This window comes from Pseudophryne corroboree, chromosome 1 (assembly GCF_028390025.1).
Source record: "Pseudophryne corroboree isolate aPseCor3 chromosome 1, aPseCor3.hap2, whole genome shotgun sequence".
NCBI lineage: Eukaryota > Metazoa > Chordata > Amphibia > Anura > Myobatrachidae > Pseudophryne > Pseudophryne corroboree.
In genome coordinates this window covers 1098766657-1098788750 of record NC_086444.1, presented here as the reverse complement: position 1 = coordinate 1098788750, position 22094 = coordinate 1098766657, and the positions used below count along the sequence as shown (strand labels likewise).

General features: G+C 42.8%; 1 protein-coding gene across 3 annotated transcripts in view; it reads left to right on the top strand.

Annotated features, from left to right (window-relative positions):
• Nucleotides 1–22094, top strand: part of LGI2 (leucine rich repeat LGI family member 2) — a 212589-nt gene that overhangs the window by 13169 nt on the left and 177326 nt on the right. For all 3 annotated transcript variants that reach the window (XM_063921901.1, XM_063921884.1, XM_063921893.1), the window contains one exon: nucleotides 6692–6763. In XM_063921901.1, the coding sequence (XP_063777971.1) occupies nucleotides 6732–6763 (32 nt within the window). In that variant the 5' untranslated portion in view covers nucleotides 6692–6731. The remainder of the gene's footprint in view (nucleotides 1–6691; nucleotides 6764–22094) is intronic.

The window sequence follows — 22094 nt, the reverse complement described above, 5'->3', positions numbered from 1 at the left end:
TCATAAGTCAGTGACAAGTTCAAAAACTTTGGGCGACAGCGGAAGCAGTCCACTGACCAGTAAATCCCTTCCTCTTGTAACCAAGCTCCTGCAAACCACACCACCAACTCCCTCAGTGTCAATTTCCTCCTTACCCAGGAAAGCCAATATTCCTGCAGGCCATGTCACTGGCAAGTCTGACGAGTCCTCCCCTGCCTGGGATTCCTCCGATGCATCCTTGAGTGCAACGCCTACTGCTGCTGGCGCTGCTGTTGTTGCTGCTGGGAGTCGATCGTCATCCCAGAGGGGAAGTCGGAAGACCACTTGTACTACTTCCAGTAAGCAATTGACTGTACAACAGTCCTTTGCGAGGAAGATGAAATATCACAGCAGTCATCCTGCTGCAAAGCGGATAACTGAGGCCTTGGCAGCTTGGGCGGTGAGAAACGTGGTTCCGGTATCCATCGTTAATTCAGAGCCAACTATAGACTTGATTGAGGTACTGTGTCCCCGGTACCAAATACCATCTAGGTTCCATTTCTCTAGGCAGGCGATACCGAAAATGTACACAGACCTCAGAAAAAGACTCACCAGTGTCCTAAAAAATGCAGTTGTACCCAATGTCCACTTAACCACGGACATGTGGACAAGTGGAGCAGGGCAGACTCAGGACTATATGACTGTGACAGCCCACTGGGTAGATGTATTGCCTCCCGCTCGCAAACGCCAACTCGTTCCTAGGCAGGCTACGCTTTGTATCACCGCTTTCCAGAATACGCACACAGCTGAAAACCTCTTACGGCAACTGAGGAAGATCATCGTAGAATGGCTTACCCCAATTGGACTCTCCTGGGGATTTGTGACATCGGACAACGCCAGCAATATTGTGCGTGCATTACATCTGGGCAAATTCCAGCACGTCCCATGTTTTGCACATACCTTGAATTTGGTTGTGCAGAATTATTTAAAAAACGACAGGGGCGTGCAAGAGATGCTGTCGGTGGCCCGAAGAATTGCGGGCCACTTTCGGCGTTCAGGCACCGCGTACAGAAGACTGGAGCACCAGCAAAAATACCTGAACCTGCCCTGCCATCATCTGAAGCAAGAGGTGGTAACGAGGTGGAATTCAACCCTCTATATGCTTCAGAGGATGGAGGAGCAGCAAAAGGCCATTCAAGCCTATACATCTGGCCACGATATAGGCAAAGGAGGTGGAATGCACCTGTCTCAAGCGCAGTGGAGAATGATTTCAACGTTGTGCAAGGTTCTGCAACCCTTTGAACTTGCCACACGTGAAGTCAGTTCAGACACTGCCAGCCTGAGTCAGGTCATTCCCCTCTTCAGGCTTTTGCAGAAGAAGCTGGAGACATTGAAGGAGGAGCTAAAACAGAGCGATTCCGCTAGGCATGTGGGACTTGTGGATGGAGCCCTTCATTCGCTTAACCAGGATTCACGGGTGGTCAATCTGTTGAAATCAGAGCACTACATTTTGGCCACCGTGCTCGATCCTAGATTTAAAACCTACGTTGTATCTCTCTTTCCGGCAGACACAAGTCTGCAGAGGTTCAAAGACCTGCTGGTGAGAAAATTGTCAAGTCAAGCGGAACGTGACCCGTCAACAGCTCCTCCTTCACATTCTCCCGCATCTGGGGGTGCGAGGAAAAGGCTAAGAATTCCGAGCCCACCCACTGGCGGTGATGTAGGGCAGTCTGGAGCGAGTGCTGACATCTGGTCCGGACTGAAGGACCTGGCAACGATTACTGACATGTCGTCTACTGTCACTGCATATGATTCTCTCACCATTGAAAGAATGGTGGAGGATTATATGAGTGACCGCATCCAAGTAGGCACGTCAGACAGTCCGTACGTATACTGGCAGGAAAAAGAGGCAATTTGGAGGCCCTTGCAGAAACTGGCTTTATTCTACCTAAGTTGCCCTCCCTCCAGTGTGTACTCCGAAAGAGTGTTTAGTGCAGCCGCTCACCTTGTCAGCAATCGGCGTACGAGGTTACTTCCAGAAAATGTGGAGAAGATGATGTTCATTAAAATGAATTATAATCAATTCCTCCGTGGAGACATTCACCAGCAGCAATTGCCTCCAGAAAGTACACGGGGACCTGAGATGGTGGATTCCAGTGGGGACGAATTAATAATCTGTGAGGAGGGGGATGTACACAGTGAAAGGGGTGATGAATAGGAGGATGAGGAGGAGGTGGACATCTTGCCTCTGTAGAGCCAGTTTGTGCAAGGAGAGATTGATTGCTTCTTTTTTGGTGGGGGCCCAAACCAACCAGTCATTTAAGTCACAGTCGTATGGCAGACCCTGTCACTGAAATGATGGGTTCGTTAAAGTGTGCATGTCCTGTTTATACAACATAAGGGCGGGTGGGAGGGCCCAAGGACAATTCCATCTTGCACCTCTTTTTTCTTTCATTTTTCTTTGCATCATGTGCTGTTTGGGGAGTATTTTTTTGAAGGGCCATCCTGCGTGACACTGCAGTGCCACTCCTAGATGGGCCAGATGTTTGTGTCGGCCACTTGGGTCGCTTATCTTAGTCACACAGCTACCTCATTGCGCCTCTTTTTTTCTTTGCATCATGTGCTGTTTGGGGAGCATTTTTTTGAAGGGCCATCCTGCGTGACACTGCAGTGCCACTCCTAGATGGGCCAGGTGTTTGTGGCGGCCACTTGTGTCGCTTAGCTTAGTCACACAGCGACCTTGGTGCGCCTCTTTTTTTCTTTGCATCATGTGCTGTTTGGGGAGTATTTTTTTGAAGTGCCATCCTGCGTGACACTGCAGTGCCACTCCTAGATGGGCCAGGTGTTTGTGTCGGCCACTTGTGTCGCTTAGCTTAGTCACACAGCGACCTTGGTGCGCCTCTTTTTTTCTTTGCATCATGTGCTGTTTGGGGAGTATTTTTTTGAAGTGCCATCCTGTCTGACACTGCAGTGCCACTCCTAGATGGGCCAGGTGTTTGTGTCGGCCACTTGGGTCGCTTAGCTTAGTCACACAGCTACCTCATTGCGCCTCTTTTTTTCTTTGCATCATGTGCTGTTTGGGGACAATTTTTTTGAAGGGCCATCCTGTCTGACACTGCAGTGCCACTCCTAGATGGGCCAGGTGTTTGTGTCGGCCACTTGGGTCGCTTAGCTTAGCCATCCAGCGACCTCGGTGCAAATTTTAGGACTAAAAATAATATTGTGAGGTGTTCAGAATAGACTGAAAATGAGTGGAAATTATGGTTATTGAGGTTAATAATACTTTGGTATCAAAATGACCCCCAAATTCTATGATTTAAGCTGTTTTTGAGGGTTTTTTGAAAAAAACACCCAAATCCAAAACACACCCGAATCCGACAAAAAAAATTCGGTGAGGTTTTGCCAAAACGCGTCCGAATCCAAAACACGGCCGCGGAACCGATCCCAAAACACAAAACCCGAAAAATTTCCGGTGCACATCACTATAGATTATAGGGTTGTCTAACAAGGCACAGTAGATGGTTTTAAACCACTGGTAAAAATGATTGGTTGAATGTGCCATTGATGGTTGGTTGTGTCGCATGGGCAGTACATGGCAGCTCATCAAATGGACTTCAGCCAATGATGTATGGCATTGGACCCCCACCCCCATTGATGTCAAACACATGTGCCATCAGTAAAAGCCCTTGATGATTACATATAATTGATGGTCATCCCTACCAGTGTATGCTGTAAGCTTCTCTCTTGCTCTTACATTCAGATACTCCTGTGTCTTCCAGTATTACACCTTCCAGTATTAGTATCTGATCTGATTATTCTATTGTTTGTTAATTTGATATGCAGTGTTCCAGTATTTCTGACCTAGGCCCTGTTTGAGTATTCTTCCATTTCCTGATTTAGTTAAACACTTTACTCTGTTATCCAGCTTGTCACACCAAGGGGCATAGCTAAGGGCCATGATCTGAGAACTCCATGCGGTGATACCAGTACTTCCTTGCATGGATCCATGATATATGCCAAGGGGTCTGCTAAACTAGAGCCCAGATTAGGAGGGAAAGGGTGCACAGGGGAATTTGGGGTGGGGGTTTCTTTATGTAAGATATGGCAGCTTGGGAACTTCTGTATCATGCTGGAAGCACAATGAGAAATAACAGGTTGAGATCAATATTTCATGAAATGGTCAGTTTACTGGTTTATGACCAACTGATCTTGTGTTTGTGTTCTTGTGATCGAAAAATTAGACTCCACCAGGACACAGCACTGTGGAAAAAAAAAACAGTGACTGCCTACTGTATGTACTATTTACCAACCAATTGTAAATTTAGATCTTGGGGCTACCCTCTGTCTTAAGAACCCTAGTCCCTCCAAGGCCTTAATCCAGCCCTGCAATAGACAGAAATCTTATGGTGGGTACGCACCAGAGCAATGTCCAATTGTCCTGATGGTCAGGTCGATTTCCCTTGAACCTAGAAGAAACGATTTTGAGCTTACACTCTGTATAATCTTGCAAGCGACCGTACACACTAGAACTACCTGTACAACTAGAACAACCAAATCAGAACGACATATTGCCTGGCTGTCCGGTTGGCCATACACACTACACGATGCGCACAAAATTGCATACAAAATCTTCTGATTGACTGTGCGGCCTGGCTGATCGGAAGATGTTACATGCTACCCGCAGAAGCACGAAATTGTGCGTACACATTAGAAAATGTTGGCTATCTGTCATTCCAGTACAACAACTCATCCCAATAATGGCCCTCATTCCGAGTTGATCGCTCGCTAGCTGCTTTTAGCAGCATTGCAAACGCTAAGCCGCCGCCCTCTGGGAGTGTATCTTAGCTAAGCAGAAGTGTGAACGAAAGATTAGCAGAACTGCTCGAAAATCTTTTCCTGCAGTTTCTGAGTAGCTCCAGACCTACTCCTAGATTGCGATCACCTCAGTCCGTAGTTCCTGCTTTGATGTCACAAACACGCCCTGCGTTTGGCCAGCCACTCCTCCGTTTCTCCGTTTCCCCAGCCACTCCTACGTTTTAGCCTGACACGCCTGCGTTTTTTAGCATACTCCCGGAAAACGGTCAGTTTCCGCCCAGAAACACCCACTTCCTGTCAATCACACATCGATCAGCAGAGCAACTGAAAAGCGTCGCTCGCCCCTGTGTAAAATTGCTTCGTTTTGTGTGAAATTACTTGGCACGTGCGCCCTGTGGCCTATACGCATGCGCAGAACAGCCGGTTTTTAGCCTGATCGCTATGCTGCGAAAAACGTCAGCGAGCGATCAACTAGGAATGTTCTACTCTGTACCCAGTACCCACCCTTATATAGAATAAAAGCTTTGGGTGCATATATACTTTAAATAATCACTTTAAATAATCAATCACTATTGTATACTTGTACATTGCACATATATTTGCTTTAGTATAATACCACAAATTAGATTTTTTTGATTAAAAGACAATTCTGAGATCAATTAGGTTTTTTATATATATATATATATATATATATACTGTATGTATATATATAGAGAGAGAGAGAGAGAGAGAAAGAGAAATACTTTGGTCAATTGATTAAATAAAGAAAGAACTTTTCTTTTGTAACTATGGGCCTAATTCAGATCTGATCGCAGCAGCAAATTTGTTAGCTATTGGGCAAAACCGTGGGGGGCGGTCTGACCTGATCGCTTGCTGCAGTTCATCGCAGCGATCAGGTCAGAACTGCACATGGCTGACAGCCAATGGCTGTTGTTGCCTAGCGATCGCCTCTGCCTGATTGACAGGCAGAGGCGGTCGCTGGGCAGGTCGTTGCCCTTTTGTGGATGCGGTCTGGCCAACACAGGCGGGGCCGGACCGTGCGGGGGGCGGGCCGCAGCGGCTGTGTGATGCTACACGCAGGCGCTGCGACCCGGGCAATGATGAGTAACTCCCGGCCAGCTGCAAGAGCTGCACTGGCTGGGAGTTACTCTTCAAGTGCAAAAGCATCGCCGATGTGCAATGCTTTTGTACTTGTGCGGGGGGAAGGGCGGCCTGACAAGCGGGGCGGACTAGCCCTGTGCTGGGTGTCCCCCTGCATGTTAGAGTAAGTGATCGTAGCTGTGCTACATTTAGCACAGGTACGATCAGGTCGGAATGACCCCCAATGTGCACTGCAGGTGTGGCAGATATAACATGTGCTGAGAGAGTAAGATTTAGGTGGGTTATATTGTTTCTGTGCAGGGTAAATACTGGCTGCTTTATTTTTACACTGCAATTTCTATTTCAGTTTGAACACACCCCACCCAAATCTAACTCTCTCTGTACATGTTACTGTATATCTGCCCCCCCTGCAGTGCACATGGTTTTGCCCATCATCTAACAATTTTTCTGCTGCGATCAGATCTGAATTAGGCCCTATGTACTTTGTAGTGATACAAGCAATAGTATTGTAACAAACAATAAATACATTTTGTGGTCATAATCTCATTTTTGGTTGCCTGAATTAGTTGTTCTGTGTATGTACTAAAAATCTGATATGAAAGGTGTTAGTATTGGTCACAGTCCACATAGATATCTCCAAACATTTAGCTAATTTTCTTTTCATGGCACAGTCTAAGTGTTTAATAGGCAGTAAAGATGTTAGAGAATGATACATTTTGAGTCTGTTACAAACCACGTAAGTTCAGTGGCACCAAGGTGGCATGTCATGCGTGGCAGTTGATCGCTGTCTGACTTTTGTCTCTATTCTCTCTTGTAGGAGTCTGGTCAATGGGACATTTTCTGAGATCAAGGACAGAATGTTTTCTCATCTTCCCTCCCTGCAGCTGCTGTGAGTACTGACTGTAACAAAACACTGACTGTAGCTCCTTTCATTGATGTTAGCACAGGGCTTCATTTCCATTCTGAATACATCGCTGTAAATAATGGTGCAGGAAGCGTGCTAGCTTCTCTCTTGTGCTGTAACAAACATAGGGGGGATTCAAATGTTTGAAAAGTCAGTTGGGAGTCTGTATTTTCCTATCTAATAGACAGACAAAAAACAGACTCCCAACTGACTTTTCAAACATTTGAATCTCCCCCATGGAGTAGTATTAGCAAAACATCAGTACCTGTTTCTGTTCTGCTGTTTATATTGAACAATCCATAATCAGGCACAGGAAGATATAACGTTGCTTTTTCTGGACTGTTGTACAGTTCCTTAGTAAATCACAAGCCTGTATTGTATAAACCAGTGTGGAATTAGACTATGTCGATTTTCCTCCCAATGCCACAATGACATGGGCCATCAATTTTTTCTAACTGCTATAATGCCTTCTAGACTGGCTGTCAAATTGAAGCCTGTGGGTCACACTCAGTACAGGCCCACGAGGGAGTATTAGGTAAGAACACAGGGGATGATTTATCAAAAAAGGAACAGCAGTATTGCAGATGGACTTTTTTTATTATTATTATTATTATTATTATTATTGTTATTATCCTTTATTTATATGGCGCCACAAGGGATCCACAGCGCCCAATTACAGAGTACATAAACAAATAAACAGTTGATGACAGTATAGGACAAGTACAGGGTAAATAAACATAGCTACATCAGCAGATGACACTGGAATAAGTATCAGGTGGCAGAAGACTGCTGGATTTGGTGCAGTTGAAGATTATTAAAGTAAGAAAGGATAAGCACATGAGGGAAGAGAGCCCTGCTCGTGAGAGCTTACATTCTAAAGGGGAGGGGTAGACAGACAGGGGTGAGACAGATGGGGTACATAGAGAGCGTGGAACAGAGGTTTAGGATGAGATTTGGCTGGGTTTGGTGTAGAAGTGGGTCTTGAGAGCCCGTTTGAAGTTTTGTGGAGAGTTGGAGAGTCTGAGGGGGAGAGGTAGGGAATTCCAGAGAAGTGGTGCAGCACGTGAAAAATCTTGGAGGTAGGAGTGGGAGGAAGTAATCCGTAGGCAGGAGAGTCGGCGTGCATTAGCAGAGCGAAGAGGACGGGTGGGAGTGTAAAGGGAGATAAGGTCAGACATGTAGATGGGAGAGGAGTGGGTGAGGGCTTTGTAAACAAGTGTGAGAAGCTTGAAATGGATTCTGAAAGGGAAGGGGAGCCAGTGAAGGTCTAGTAAAAGAGGAGAGGTGGACGTAGTGCGTTTGGTGAGGAAGATGAGCCAGGCAGCAGCATTGAGGACAGATTGGAGTGGAGAGAGGTATTTGTCAGGAATGCCAGTTAGGAGGAGATTATAGTAGTCCAGTCTGGAGATGACCAGTGAGTGGATAAGGGTCTTAGTAGCATCCTGGGTCAGAAAGGGTCTGATCCTGGAAATATTTTTTTTTTTTTTAAACCAAGGAGTCTGTGCTCATAAGCCAGCAATAAGGCAAAGCGAATGAATAAAAATGAACACTATAAAATGAATATATACTGTAAATCTCAGAGATGACGCAGTTCACAAATGTATATTTAATATTTTTGCACAATAGATTTCTATAGAACATTCAGTTAACATATATACATTTATTTCACAATATAAAAAAAATAAAAACAATTTAGTAACCATGATATACAGTATATACTGTAGTATACTAGTATGCAATATTGCACTATAAATAGTTCCTTGGCAGAATCATCCAGATAAATAGTCCATATGATTTAAACAAACAGTCAGAATTGCATTTTGATTGAGTATAATGTTACAGCAGTCAAGGATTGTTATGGGACTGTTTTATATTGCAGCTCTTTTATAACATACAGATGTTTCCACATGCACCTATCCCCCAATCACTATGGGGTGTATTCAATACCTGTCGGATCCTTTCTGATGGAAAGTATTCAATGTATTCAATGAGCTGGCCAAATCTGACTGCCGCCCCGTCCCCGCTCCACTACTCACCCGGTCCCCGGCATCCGTCCCGGCTCCACGCTGTCTCCAGCATCTGTCCACGCTCCCCCGTCTCATCTCCCCGCTTCCGACAATATCAATCCGACTTTAAAAAAAGTCGGATTGACATTGTCGGAACCAGGGCCAAAACCTGTCGGATTTAGCCACGGAACATGTGGATCCTCGGCTAATCCGACAATCCACGTGGTTTCCGACAAGTCAGAAAAAATGGCCCGCCATTGAATAGGTCGGTACCCCTTCCGACCTAAACCTGTCGGAAACTGCCATCTTTCCGAAAAAGCCTTATTGGTGTGCAACCGACTTTGGACTAGATGCATCATCGCTTGTAGAATTATAAAGTGGAGAGTGAAAAAGTACCAGCCAATCAGCTCCTAACTGCCATGTCACAGGATGTGTTTGAAAAATGACAGTTAGCCATACACCTAAAGATTTAGAGGCAAATGTACTAAGCCTTGAAAAGTGATAAATTGCATGGAGATATAAGCACCAGCCAATCAGCTCATAACTGCCAAGTTACAGGCTGGGTTTAAAAAATGACAGTTAGGAGCTGGTTGGTTGGTACTTTATCACTGTGCAATTATCAGTTTTCAAGGCTTTGTACATATGGAAACTACTGTCCAATCTGGCTGGTTGGAATGAAAATCTGGTAATGTATGGGAGCAAATGACAAGTGACCATTTGCTCACAAACACTGAAAAACAGTCAAAAATGGTCACAGACAAATTGGCTAAATCCATTTGATTTAACCAATTTGTCTGAACAACCTTTTTTGTCAGCTTTCTGCCAATTCGGAACAAATGGTCAATTGTCATTTGCTCCCATACATTACCAGATTTTCATTCCAACCAGCCAGATTGGACAATAAATCCTTTTGTGTATTGGCAGCTTTAGGAGCTGATCGGCTGGTTCTTTTTCTCTCCATTTTATCACTCTCCAAGCGATAATGCATCTCTCCCTACGCAATTTATCTGTGCCACTTTTTCTTATAAATATGCATCAACATTTTCTATACTAATTTTAATTTTAAATGCTTAGTACACTTTTAACGACTTAGGGCATGTTTGTAGAGTAAAGCAAAAAAGCAAGTAACTGGGAAAAGCCATGTTGCAGTGCAGGTGGGGCACAATGTAACATGTGTAGAGATATTAAGATTTGGGAGTAGTGTGTTCAAACTGAAATCTATATTGCAGTGTAAAAATAAAGTTGTACTACAGTACTTTGTGGCGTAACGCATAGAAAGGGCACTACTGTGTGGTCTAATGTGAATAAAGAGCAATATGGTGTGGTGTAATGTGAATAAGGGGCACTAATGTGAGGAGTAATGTGGTACTACTGTGTGATGTAACGTGAATAAGAGACACTATTGCATGATATCATGTGAAAAAAGTTGCAGTACTGTGTGGTGTCATTTCAACTGGGGGTATATTTGTGTGGCTATGCCCCTTCTCAGCAAGAACATGAACCGTTTTGGGCTGCTCACCGAATGTGTACACTGTTCCTATTTAAAATATAGGGTGTAGGAGCACCAAAATGAGGACTGCTATGGATGAGGGGTGATGGTGCTGGGAAAGGGGTACAGGGTCAGAGGTGGAACTGGCGTCTGTGCAAGGGGGCACCAGCCAAAATCTTGACTAGGGCATCATATTGGTTAGGGCCGGCTCTGGCAGGGTGCTGCACATAATGTCACAGTGCAGCACCCGGCACTGAAGAGGAGTCAGAACTTTGGTGTCATCCCTCAGAGGGTGACCCCTCGGTGCGGGCCGCACCCCCTGTTGTGACGCCACTGCTATAGATGTATCCCTTGTTTGAACAGGTGGGCTGCAGGGGATCCGGTCTGAAGATCGACAGTGTCTAGGTCGACAATGTTTAGGTCGACCACTATAGGTCGACAGTCACTAGGTCGCATGGATGGAAGGTCGACAGGGTTTCTAGGTCGACATGTGCTAGGTCGACAGGTCTAAAGGTCGACATGAGTTTAAAAAAAAAAAATTTGGGGGGGGGGATTTTTTCATACTTAACGATCCATGTGGACTACGATTGGAACGGTAAAGTGTGCCGAGCTAAGCGGTAGCGGAGCGAAGGCACCATGCCCGAAGCATGGCGAGCGAAGCGAGCCATGCGAGGCGACGCGGTGCACTAATTTGGGATCCCGGTCACTTTACGAAGAAAACGACACCAAAAAAAAAATCCTCATGTCGACCTTTAGACCTGTCGACCTAGCACATGTCGACCTAGAAACCCTGTCGACCTTCCATCCATGTCGACCTAGTGACTGTCGACCTATAGTGGTCGACCTAAACATTTATAGGTCGACCTAAACATTGTCGACCTAGACACTGTCGATAAAACGAACCACACCCGGGCTGCAGTGGGAGTCACAATTCCATGTTGTGCCCATTAGCTGGCACAATATTTGCAGTAGTAAAAAAGATAAGGAACAACAAGAAGCAGGAGCGTGTTAATATTACATTTTATAACTGACATACTTTGGGTAAAATTCAATCCATGCAATGGTTGCAAAATGCCACCAATATGATTGGAATGCTGGCACTTCACAGGCATTAATATTGTCCTGTCTACCCCATAGAGGTGTGCAGCAAATTAGCAATGTAGTTACGTGTGCAGCTGTACATTGCTGAGGCACATCACAGAGAATTGCCCCCTCCCTTTGAGTTATGACAACCAGTGATCAGAGTTAGCGTAACATTTTGGTATCACAAAAGACACCATGTCAGGGTTAACATTAATATCCCATTCACTACCTCTCAAATAATGCTTTCATTTACAGTATAAGGAGCTTGTTCAGCCAATTCCGTACAACTCATCATCATCATCATAATCTCATGTATTATTAATAATAAATGGTAATTATGAATTATACATCCTGACTGTCAAGAGTAGTACATTTGCTCTCATTGTGCCCTTAGAACCTTTCTATCATCAATACCACATTCCAAATAGTACTTCTCACATTATTAATACACATTAGAATGTTTTCCAGAGGTGACATTTGCAGAAGTCAGCAGTTAACATTTAATATACCTCATTCTAGAATAATAAGAAAGTGCTGTATTATATCTAGACTGGACCTCATTAATCAAAGAAAAATAATTTAGCATTTGGAAAATATACAGTATGTGTGCGGTAAATGCATTCATCTTGCTAGGTGCACAGTTAGCAGGGAATTATAAACCTGGCAAATTCTTTTTTGTATTCTCAGCTATTTCATACAAAATACATACTTACACTAAGTGGCTTACATTTGCAGCATTCACTTGTTTTGCTTTTCAGTTTATTTTAGAAAAAGTCACAATGTACAGTATTTTCCATATAGGCCCGGACAAGGTCGGACTGGCCCACAGGGGTACAGGGGAAACCACCGGTGGGCCCCACTGCCTGAGGGCCTACTCCTTCCTCTAGGGATCAGGTTCCAGACTATGCACTTGTATTATACATGGTAGATATGTTGCATTACACTGCACTAGACTATTGTGTATTTCAAGCCTCTGTGGAGGCTGGCCACACCCCCTTTGTAGGCTGGCTACACCCCTAAGTATGGGCCCCTGTAACTGCATTCCCCCGGTGGGCCCTTCATGTCACAGTCCGACACTGGGCCCGGATGTAATGAAGTCCAAGTTCAGCAGCCGTTAAGGATGCCTGCCGAACTCGGACATTTTTTTAAAGGGGTAATCATGGACAAGGCTAAATCATGCCGTTTAATTGATTTCCCCTTTAAAAAAACAAACGTTCAACTGCAGCTGGCATCCTGTATGGTCGCTGAACTCGGACTTCATCGCATCCCGCCCATAATATGAGACCGGCTTTTGTGGGTAGTTTTAGGTGAACATGTGAGGACACAGTATAACACATTCTAGAACCAGAAATATTTTACACCATTGTGCAAATGGGGCATAGTTACAGTATCTACTCTCCGGGATTCTGCGGGAGACACCCAGTTTCTTGAGTAGTCCCCCGCAGCCCTGGAAGAGTGGGCACTCCTCCCACATTCTGCCCACTTCCTAGTGAAGTGGGCAGAATGAAGAGAAACATATGGTGAAATTGTGGACCAGGCGGAGCATAATGATGTGATTATATGTTAATCATGTCATTTTAGCTCTGCCCCTATAGAAATATTAACCAATTGCAGACTTTTCACGGCAAACAGGCGGGGCTTAATGACTAAATCAGCTCGGCCCCACCCTTGTCGCCGCCCATCTGCTTCTCCTCTCCAGGCATCTCCTGGAGAGGAGATTAAAAATGTCAGTAAGTATGAAATGGGGTGATGGAGACTTCAGTAAATACTGTACTGTAGATAGAGACAATTCATGACATGGGGATGGTGATGGCGGGAGGAGTGCTATACATTGCTAAAACTAGTACTGGTAACTGTGTGATATGGATATCTGGGTTTGTGCATGAAGAGCCATGCTTGGGGTATAATAAACAGGAGGCTGGTAATGTGATGAATACCAGTATATGGCAGTAATAATACAAAGAGTGGGTAAGACTGCAATGTTTGGGGTATTAGTGGTGCATGAAAACGTTTTAGTGTAGGGAATTGGGAACTATAGTATGTATTAATGTGCAGTGTGTGGCATTTAGTGGAATGTGTAGGAACATTAGTATATAACCAATGTGTGAGGACCAGTGGTTTGTATCAGGATATTACAGTATCCATTGTACCAGCCACATAGTAATGTGTGACCATAAGAAGTTTCTATCAGGGTCATACTTGGGTGTAATAAGCAGGGCGTGATTATGGGGTCCAGCCGCCCTAGGCTAATACAGAAGTGGCCGCTCCTTCTCCACCCCTCACCACCAATTTTTTTGCTCATATTCAGCTAAAAATCTGCAATTATGTGTCAAAATTTACCACAGATTCAATTATTGTTTGCTGATACAATTTTTTTTTAATTCTATAAAAACATAGACTAATGACAATAATATGAAATTATACATTAATTATAATCGTCAAACTCACTGTTCTATGGTTTCTATAGCACACAAAGGGGCCACCAGGCTACAAAGGGCCCCTGGAGCTCCTCTTCTTTATTCAGTATCTTCTTTAGGTCTTCACAGCAGGCAGCCGGCAGCATGAGCGATGTCTGTGTGCTGAGCCTGATCTCGTGAGATGTGGTAATCTCACTCAGGGCTGTTACTAGCCAATTTGGCTCCCAGTGCGAGATTTAAAAATGCGCCCCCCCCTCATTGACATAAAAAAATACGCCCCCATAGATATATAAAAAAATACAAATTTGCGCATGCGCTCTTGGCAAGGGGGCGTGGCTTATCTAAATGGGCGTGGTCTCACTAAAATGGGCATCTGAAAAGACTACCTTACACCCCAGTTTTTGACCCTGCACCAAAAGATCATAGCCACCACAGGGGAAAAAAAAAAAAATTCCACCATATTAAGCCCCACACAGTAATGCACCATATTATGCCACACACCGCAATGCCCTTGATACATTATGACCTGTCCTACAGTAAATCTTCTAATTACTTTTAAACTACCTTCTCGTTGCCAAGGGTTTCACGCGCTGGGTGTCATGCTGGTTGCCAGGGGTTTCATGCTCTGGCATCCATACTGGTTGCCAGGGGTTTCATGCTCTGGGAGCCATGCTGGTTGCCAGGGGGTTCATGCTCTGGGATCCATGCTGGTTGCCAGGGGTTTCATGCTCTTGGACGGGTGTCATGGTCGTTGCCAGGGCTGTGTAATGCCAGTTGCCAAAACTGTGTGAATTACAGAGCACTGGCAACTGGCATTACACATCCCTGGCAACTAGCATTACACACAGCCCTGACAACTGACATTATGCAGTGTAATGTCAGTTGCCAGGGTTGTGTAATGCTAATTGCCAGAGCTGTGTAGTGCTGTTTTCGGTGTTTACAGCTCCTGCTCCTCCCTCCCGCCCACCCATTCGCCAGCCAGCCATCCCACCCATTGATGTCCTGGCTCCACTTCCACCCCGTCATTAGTACTGAGTTTGCATAATGATGCGTTTGCTTGGTGATGTCACAACGCAAATGCGTCATTACACGAAACTTCGCCCCCCGAGTGGAGTAGTAATAACGGGGAGGAGGGGGAGCACCAGAAGCCAGCAAAAGAGTCGCGGTTGATCAGGCCCTGGTAATAAGTAGGCAAGATTGGGTACAGTTTTACTATAGTTACTGTTGGACGTACTGTAGTGTGTAGGGTTCAGTAATTTGTATCACAGTTATACAGTAGCCACTGTTGGGCAAACTGTGATGTGTGAGGTTTAATGGTTTGTGTCAGTGTATTACTGTAGGTAATGTTTATCTTGTAATGCAGGGGTGGGGAACTACACATACCAGCATGCCCTGCTGTTGTTTTACTATTTGGCCATGCTAAAACTGTTGCACGGCATGCTGGGTATGATGTGTAGTTCGACAACAACTGTGTCTCCATCTGATACGGCCATCTATGCTTGCGGCTGTGAATGAAGCCACTTGCTCTGATGCACTCGCAATGCTCCAATAATACACCCACGGAGCAGGTCATATTTGTGTGCAATAGTAGCCACCTCCCAATCACCGCCTAGGGTCACTTTTCTGCAACCTTTCTGCTACTATCTGATTGCAACAGTACCTTTGTGCGTATACTGCGTAACGCATGAATCGGGGTTTTCAGACATATTTGCGCATGAGCAATTGCAAATAAATGGCTTTGTGTGAGGATCTAAATAAGGTCCAATGGGTGGTGGTCTAGTAATGTGTGTGGACAGGGCGTAGCCAGAACTTTGAGGGCCCCGTAGCAAGATTTTAAAGAGTGGGCGCTCCGAAAAATATAATTACAAACAGCTGCTGGTTTTGTAAAATATAAAAATATTTTTATTAATATAACTCCTGATTAGTTTCTAGATCTTATATGTATCACAATAAAACATTTATCCCAATAATAAAACATTTAAGAAGAACCAATGTCCCAATGCTCAAGACTTGCTGACAGTCCTGCAGATACGCTGGTGATTAGTATATAAATGCCGGCTGTTAGTAATTCATGATACTTAGCATGCAATTTTTGGCTTAATACCAAATTAGTATAGACAGTTCATTGTATTTGATAACTTATTATACTTCACCAAGTCCGGACTGGTTAATTGAATCCAATAATAGGTGGCATGTATTGTGAACAGTTCCACATCTGTGTTGTAACTGGAAATTAGATCTCACTCGTGCTTCCAGACAGATCGCTCGGTGGTAATTCCCCGATGCTGGGGGGTTATTTCAAGAGGTTATGGTGATCGATACCTTCTTACACCACTTAGCTGTCGGGTGGAGCGGTATAGGCAGCAAGCCCTGAGTTGCAGAGGACGCCGTGCTTGGCCGCGGTTCGCGGCTTCCGGGTTCGGTGCTTCCGGCTTCCGGTTTTGCGTTCCACCTGTGTTCCACGTTCAAAGATCAGTCACCTGACGCGTTTCTCCGCCTCTTTAGGGGGCGGTTTCATCAGAGGTATGACTGACAGTGTTTCCAAGGTTCTTTTTATACCGGCTTCAATTTCTTAATTAGTTACCATTCAGGAGAGTTTTAACTCATTCATAGCTTTTATCAGCAAGTATGTAACGATATAAATAACCAGCAGTTAGACAATACTAATCACATTTATATTATGCTCTGGGGACATTCAGTCCTCTATGCACTTTTATACTTATTAAGACAATTTATATAAAACATATATTTTAAAATACATAATTTTTTATTCCAAAAATATAACTATAAATAAATGTGACTACAGGGCCACATTGAGGTGCTTGACAGATGCAGACAAAAAACTAAACTAAAAAACATATATATATATAAACGAATAAATAAATAATTCATTATTTCTATGACTTCATAGTTACTCAGATTTTCTTACTCGTTATGGCAATTTTACACATATATATACCGGCATTTGTAGTACAGGTGATCTCCATCTTCCTACATTTTGTATATTCAATCCGATTTTAGATATTCATATTTATATATGGTCACCTTTTATGCCAATATAAATTAAACAAGCAGAAGAATAAACGTACACATAGGAACCATAACATGTAAACAATATATTTTTCATACATAATTAGTTCTAATGAGTTGCTTTATCTTAATATATTCATATATTAATTTATCCAAAGAGTCAATCGTTAATTCGGGTCTTTCGGTTTGGTGCTCTTAATCCAAAGTAACCCAAACCCTATATATATATACACTAGAACTATAATTAATTATTCTATAATATATAAGTGAGAAAAGAAATGTATTTCTTGATGATCACCATCTTCATGATAACAATTTACAATGAGGGATAGTGAGACAAAACAGATGATGTAAGGAGGAAACCATTATAGAGACCGGTGTGATACATTAGGAGTATATTGTAAGGGGACCATTTATATATTATTGAGTTCTATATTTTCATTAAGGCCATGTGGTTCGAGTGTTCTTAATCGGAATATCCAGAAGGCCTCCCTTCTGCAAAGTAAGGTAAATCGGTCCCCTCCTCTTTCTGTTAATTTGGCTTGTTCCAACGCCATTACCCGAATATTCGTTATGGCACCAAGTTCACAAGAGCTAGTGTGTCTAGATAAACTGTGTAATGGGCATTTTTTCAGTATGTTTCTTCTATGTTCTAAGAACCGCACCCTTAGTTTCCTGATGGTGCGGCCCACGTACTGTATGCCACAGCCACATTCTACTACGTACACCACATAGATAGAGTTACAGTTCAAAAACTGTGATATTACAAACTCCTCACCTGTGGTCTTTGATTTACATAGTTTATTATTCGTATTTATGTTGTTACATGTTAGACACCTAGATAAACCACATCTAAAAAATCCAAGGGGTTTTTGCCTCTTTTTAAGCCAGTCAGAGGGGTTCGTCCCTGTAATAAAATTATTACTAGGGGTTCCTTCATTATCTTTTTCTTTTTGTCCTACAATCTTTTTAGTTATTTCAGTGTTTTTGTTTAAATTAAACATACTTGGTGCTAGTTTGAGTTGTAGTGATTCTGATTTTTTGTACACCACCTTCACTTTAGTGCCAATATCAGGCTCAAATAGATATTGGTATTAGAGCCTGATATTGGCACTAAAGTGAAGGTGGTGTACAAAAAATCAGAATCACTACAACTCAAACTAGCACCAAGTATGTTTAATAATTTTATTACAGGGACGAACCCCTCTGACTGGCTTAAAAAGAGGCAAAAACCCCTTGGATTTTTTAGATGTGGTTTATCTAGGTGTCTAACATGTAACAACATAAATACGAATAATAAACTATGTAAATCAAAGACCACAGGTGAGGAGTTTGTAATATCACAGTTTTTGAACTGTAACTCTATCTATGTGGTGTACATAGTAGAATGTGGCTGTGGCATACAGTACGTGGGCCGCACCATCAGGAAACTAAGGGTGCGGTTCTTAGAACATAGAAGAAACATACTGAAAAAATGCCCATTACACAGTTTATCTAGACACACTAGCTCTTGTGAACTTGGTGCCATAACGAATATTCGGGTAATGGCGTTGGAACAAGCCAAATTAACAGAAAGAGGAGGGGACTGATTTACCTTACTTTGCAGAAGGGAGGCCTTCTGGATATTCCGATTAAGAACACTCGAACCACATGGCCTTAATGAAAATATAGAACTCAATAATATATAAATGGTCCCCTTACAATATACTCCTAATGTATCACACCGGTCTCTATAATGGTTTCCTCCTTACATCATCTGTTTTGTCTCACTATCCCTCATTGTAAATTGTTATCATGAAGATGGTGATCATCAAGAAATACATTTCTTTTCTCACTTATATATTATAGAATAATTAATTATAGTTCTAGTGTATATATATATAGGGTTTGGGTTACTTTGGATTAAGAGCACCAAACCGAAAGACCCGAATTAACGATTGACTCTTTGGATAAATTAATATATGAATATATTAAGATAAAGCAACTCATTAGAACTAATTATGTATGAAAAATATATTGTTTACATGTTATGGTTCCTATGTGTACGTTTATTCTTCTGCTTGTTTAATTTATATTGGCATAAAAGGTGACCATATATAAATATGAATATCTAAAATCGGATTGAATATACAAAATGTAGGAAGATGGAGATCACCTGTACTACAAATGCCGGTATATATATGTGTAAAATTGCCATAACGAGTAAGAAAATCTGAGTAACTATGAAGTCATAGAAATAATGAATTATTTATTTATTCGTTTATATATATATATGTTTTTTAGTTTAGTTTTTTGTCTGCATCTGTCAAGCACCTCAATGTGGCCCTGTAGTCACATTTATTTATAGTTATATTTTTGGAATAAAAAATTATGTATTTTAAAATATATGTTTTATATAAATTGTCTTAATAAGTATAAAAGTGCATAGAGGACAGAATGTCCCCAGAGCATAATATAAATGTGATTAGTATTGTCTAACTGCTGGTTATTTATATCGTTACATACTTGCTGATAAAAGCTATGAATGAGTTAAAACTCTCCTGAATGGTAACTAATTAAGAAATTGAAGCCGGTATAAAAAGAACCTTGGAAACACTGTCAGTCATACCTCTGATGAAACCGCCCCCTAAAGAGGCGGAGAAACGCGTCAGGTGACTGATCTTTGAACGTGGAACGCAGGTGGAACGCAAAACCGGAAGCCGGAAGCACCGAACCCGGAAGCCGCGAACCGCGGCCAAGCACGGCGTCCTCTGCAACTCAGGGCTTGCTGCCTATACCGCTCCACCCGACAGCTAAGTGGTGTAAGAAGGTATCGATCACCATTACCTCTTGAAATAACCCCCCAGCATCGGGGAATTACCACCGAGCGATCTGTCTGGAAGCACGAGTGAGATCTAATTTCCAGTTACAACACAGATGTGGAACTGTTCACAATACATGCCACCTATTATTGGATTCAATTAACCAGTCCGGACTTGGTGAAGTATAATAAGTTATCAAATACAACGAACTGTCTATACTAATTTGGTATTAAGCCAAAAATTGCATGCTAAGTATCATTAATTACTAACAGCCGGCATTTATATACTAATCACCAGCGTATCTGCAGGACTGTCAGCAAGTCTTGAGCATTGGGACATTGGTTCTTCTTAAATGTTTTATTATTGGGATAAATGTTTTATTGTGATACATATAAGATCTAGAAACTAATCAGGAGTTATATTAATAAAAATATTTTTATATTTTACAAAACCAGCAGCTGTTTGTAATTATATTTTTCGGAGCGCCCACATTATTGTGTATATTTTGGTTGTTTCTAGTTTGGGGGATATCCAGATCCCCAACTGTGAGCAGCTAGAGAAATAGAACAACATCATTAAGTAGAAATTAAATTATTTTATTTAATTATTTTTCCTAAAAACAGCGCCCACTATTTTCTGTATTTTTCTTAGATTTTAAAGAGGCCTTGTCCCAATGCTTCTAGAGAGACACCTCTATCCACAGCAGTCATTAATTGTATGCCCCATACAAGTGTCCTAATTCATTCTCTGAACCATAGTAGTGCCTCATTCACATTATGTCACATTGTAAGGCTGCCAGTACACATTATGCAACACAGTAACTCCAATTTATGGGCAATTTCAACAAAAAGTGGACATGGGTCATTAAAAAAAAAAGTTGGGATATTAAAAAAATATATTTCCCAGTGCGTCAATCATAGTCGTAGTAAAAACATGGGTTGGTAACAGTGTGTCACATGACATGCTGCCATTTTGTCTTATTTCAGTAATGGCTACCAGGCATCAGGCAGACACTGCTTATGACCACTGATTATCTATTGCTGTTTTCTGAAAACAAAGGTAAGAAACTTGGATTATTGTAGTATATAACAAAAGTTGAGGACATGTACTATCTGAAATTATATGTTGATAATCAGTGTTTCATGTGGTTTTATGTTAGTGAGAGTTAAATGTGGCACATATTTGGTGTTACATCCATTAAGTTTTGGGGTATTTTTTTCCATATTTTGGTTAAAAAGATGTGTAAATGCATGATATTTACCAGATCTCTAATGGTTTATAAGATTATTTAAAAATAGGAATTTAATACCTACCGGTAAATCCTTTTCTCTTAGTCCGTAGAGGATGCTGGGGTCTCCGTAAGGACCATGGGGTATGGACGGGATCCGCAGGAGACATGGGCACACTATAAGACTTTGAATGGGTGTGATCTGGCTCCTCCCTCTATGCCCCTCCTCCAGACTCCAGTTAGAGAACTGTGCCCAGGGAGACGGACATTTCGAGGAAAGAATTTATTGTGTAAACACGGTGAGTGTCATACCAGCTCACACCTCGAACATGCCACAGAACGTGGCATTCAATAGAACACCAGCCAACGGCATGAAAAATATACAGCCACATGCTGAGAGAATATGTAACACAACCTGTGTGTCAACACAACCAATAATACGATACCGCATGGCATGGCCTGAACAACGTCAGCGACAGAAAAGAAACACCACAAGAGTGTAACCATAACCAATAACTGCAGAGACAGTACGCACTGGGATGGGCGCCCAGCATCCTCTACGGACTAAGAGAAAAGGATTTACCGGTAGGTATTAAAATACTATTTTCTCATACGTCCTAGAGGATTCTGGGGACCCCGTAAGGACCTTGGGGTTTATACCAAAGCTCCAGACCGGGCGGGAGAGTGCGGACGACTCTGCAGCACCGATTGAGCAAACATGAGGTCCCCATCAGCCAGGGTATCAAACTTGTAGAACTTAGCAAAAGTGTTTGAACCCGACCCAGTAGCCGCTCGGGAAAGTTGAACCACCGAGACTCCTCGGGCATCCGCCCAAGAAGAGCCCATCATCCTAGTAGAATGGGTCTCCACCGACTTCAGTAACGGCTATCCAGCCGTAGAACGAGCATGCCGAATCGTATCACAGATCGAGCGTGTAACAAACTGCATAGAAGCAGGCACCCCAATTATGCTGGGAGCATACCGGAGCCTCTGTTTCCCCAATCTGAGCCGAATTGGCAACATAAATATTCAAAGCCCTGACTACATCGATAGACTTTGAATCAGCCAATGCTTAAGTAACCACAGGCATCAAAATAGGCTGGTTTCTGTGAAACACAGAAACCACTTTTGGCAGAACTATTTTCAGAGTTCTCAATTCCGCTCTATCCACATAGAAGATCAAACAGGGGCTCTTGTCAGACAAAGCCGCTACTTCCGACACCCGCCTTGCGGACGCCAAGGCCAATAGCATGACCACTTTC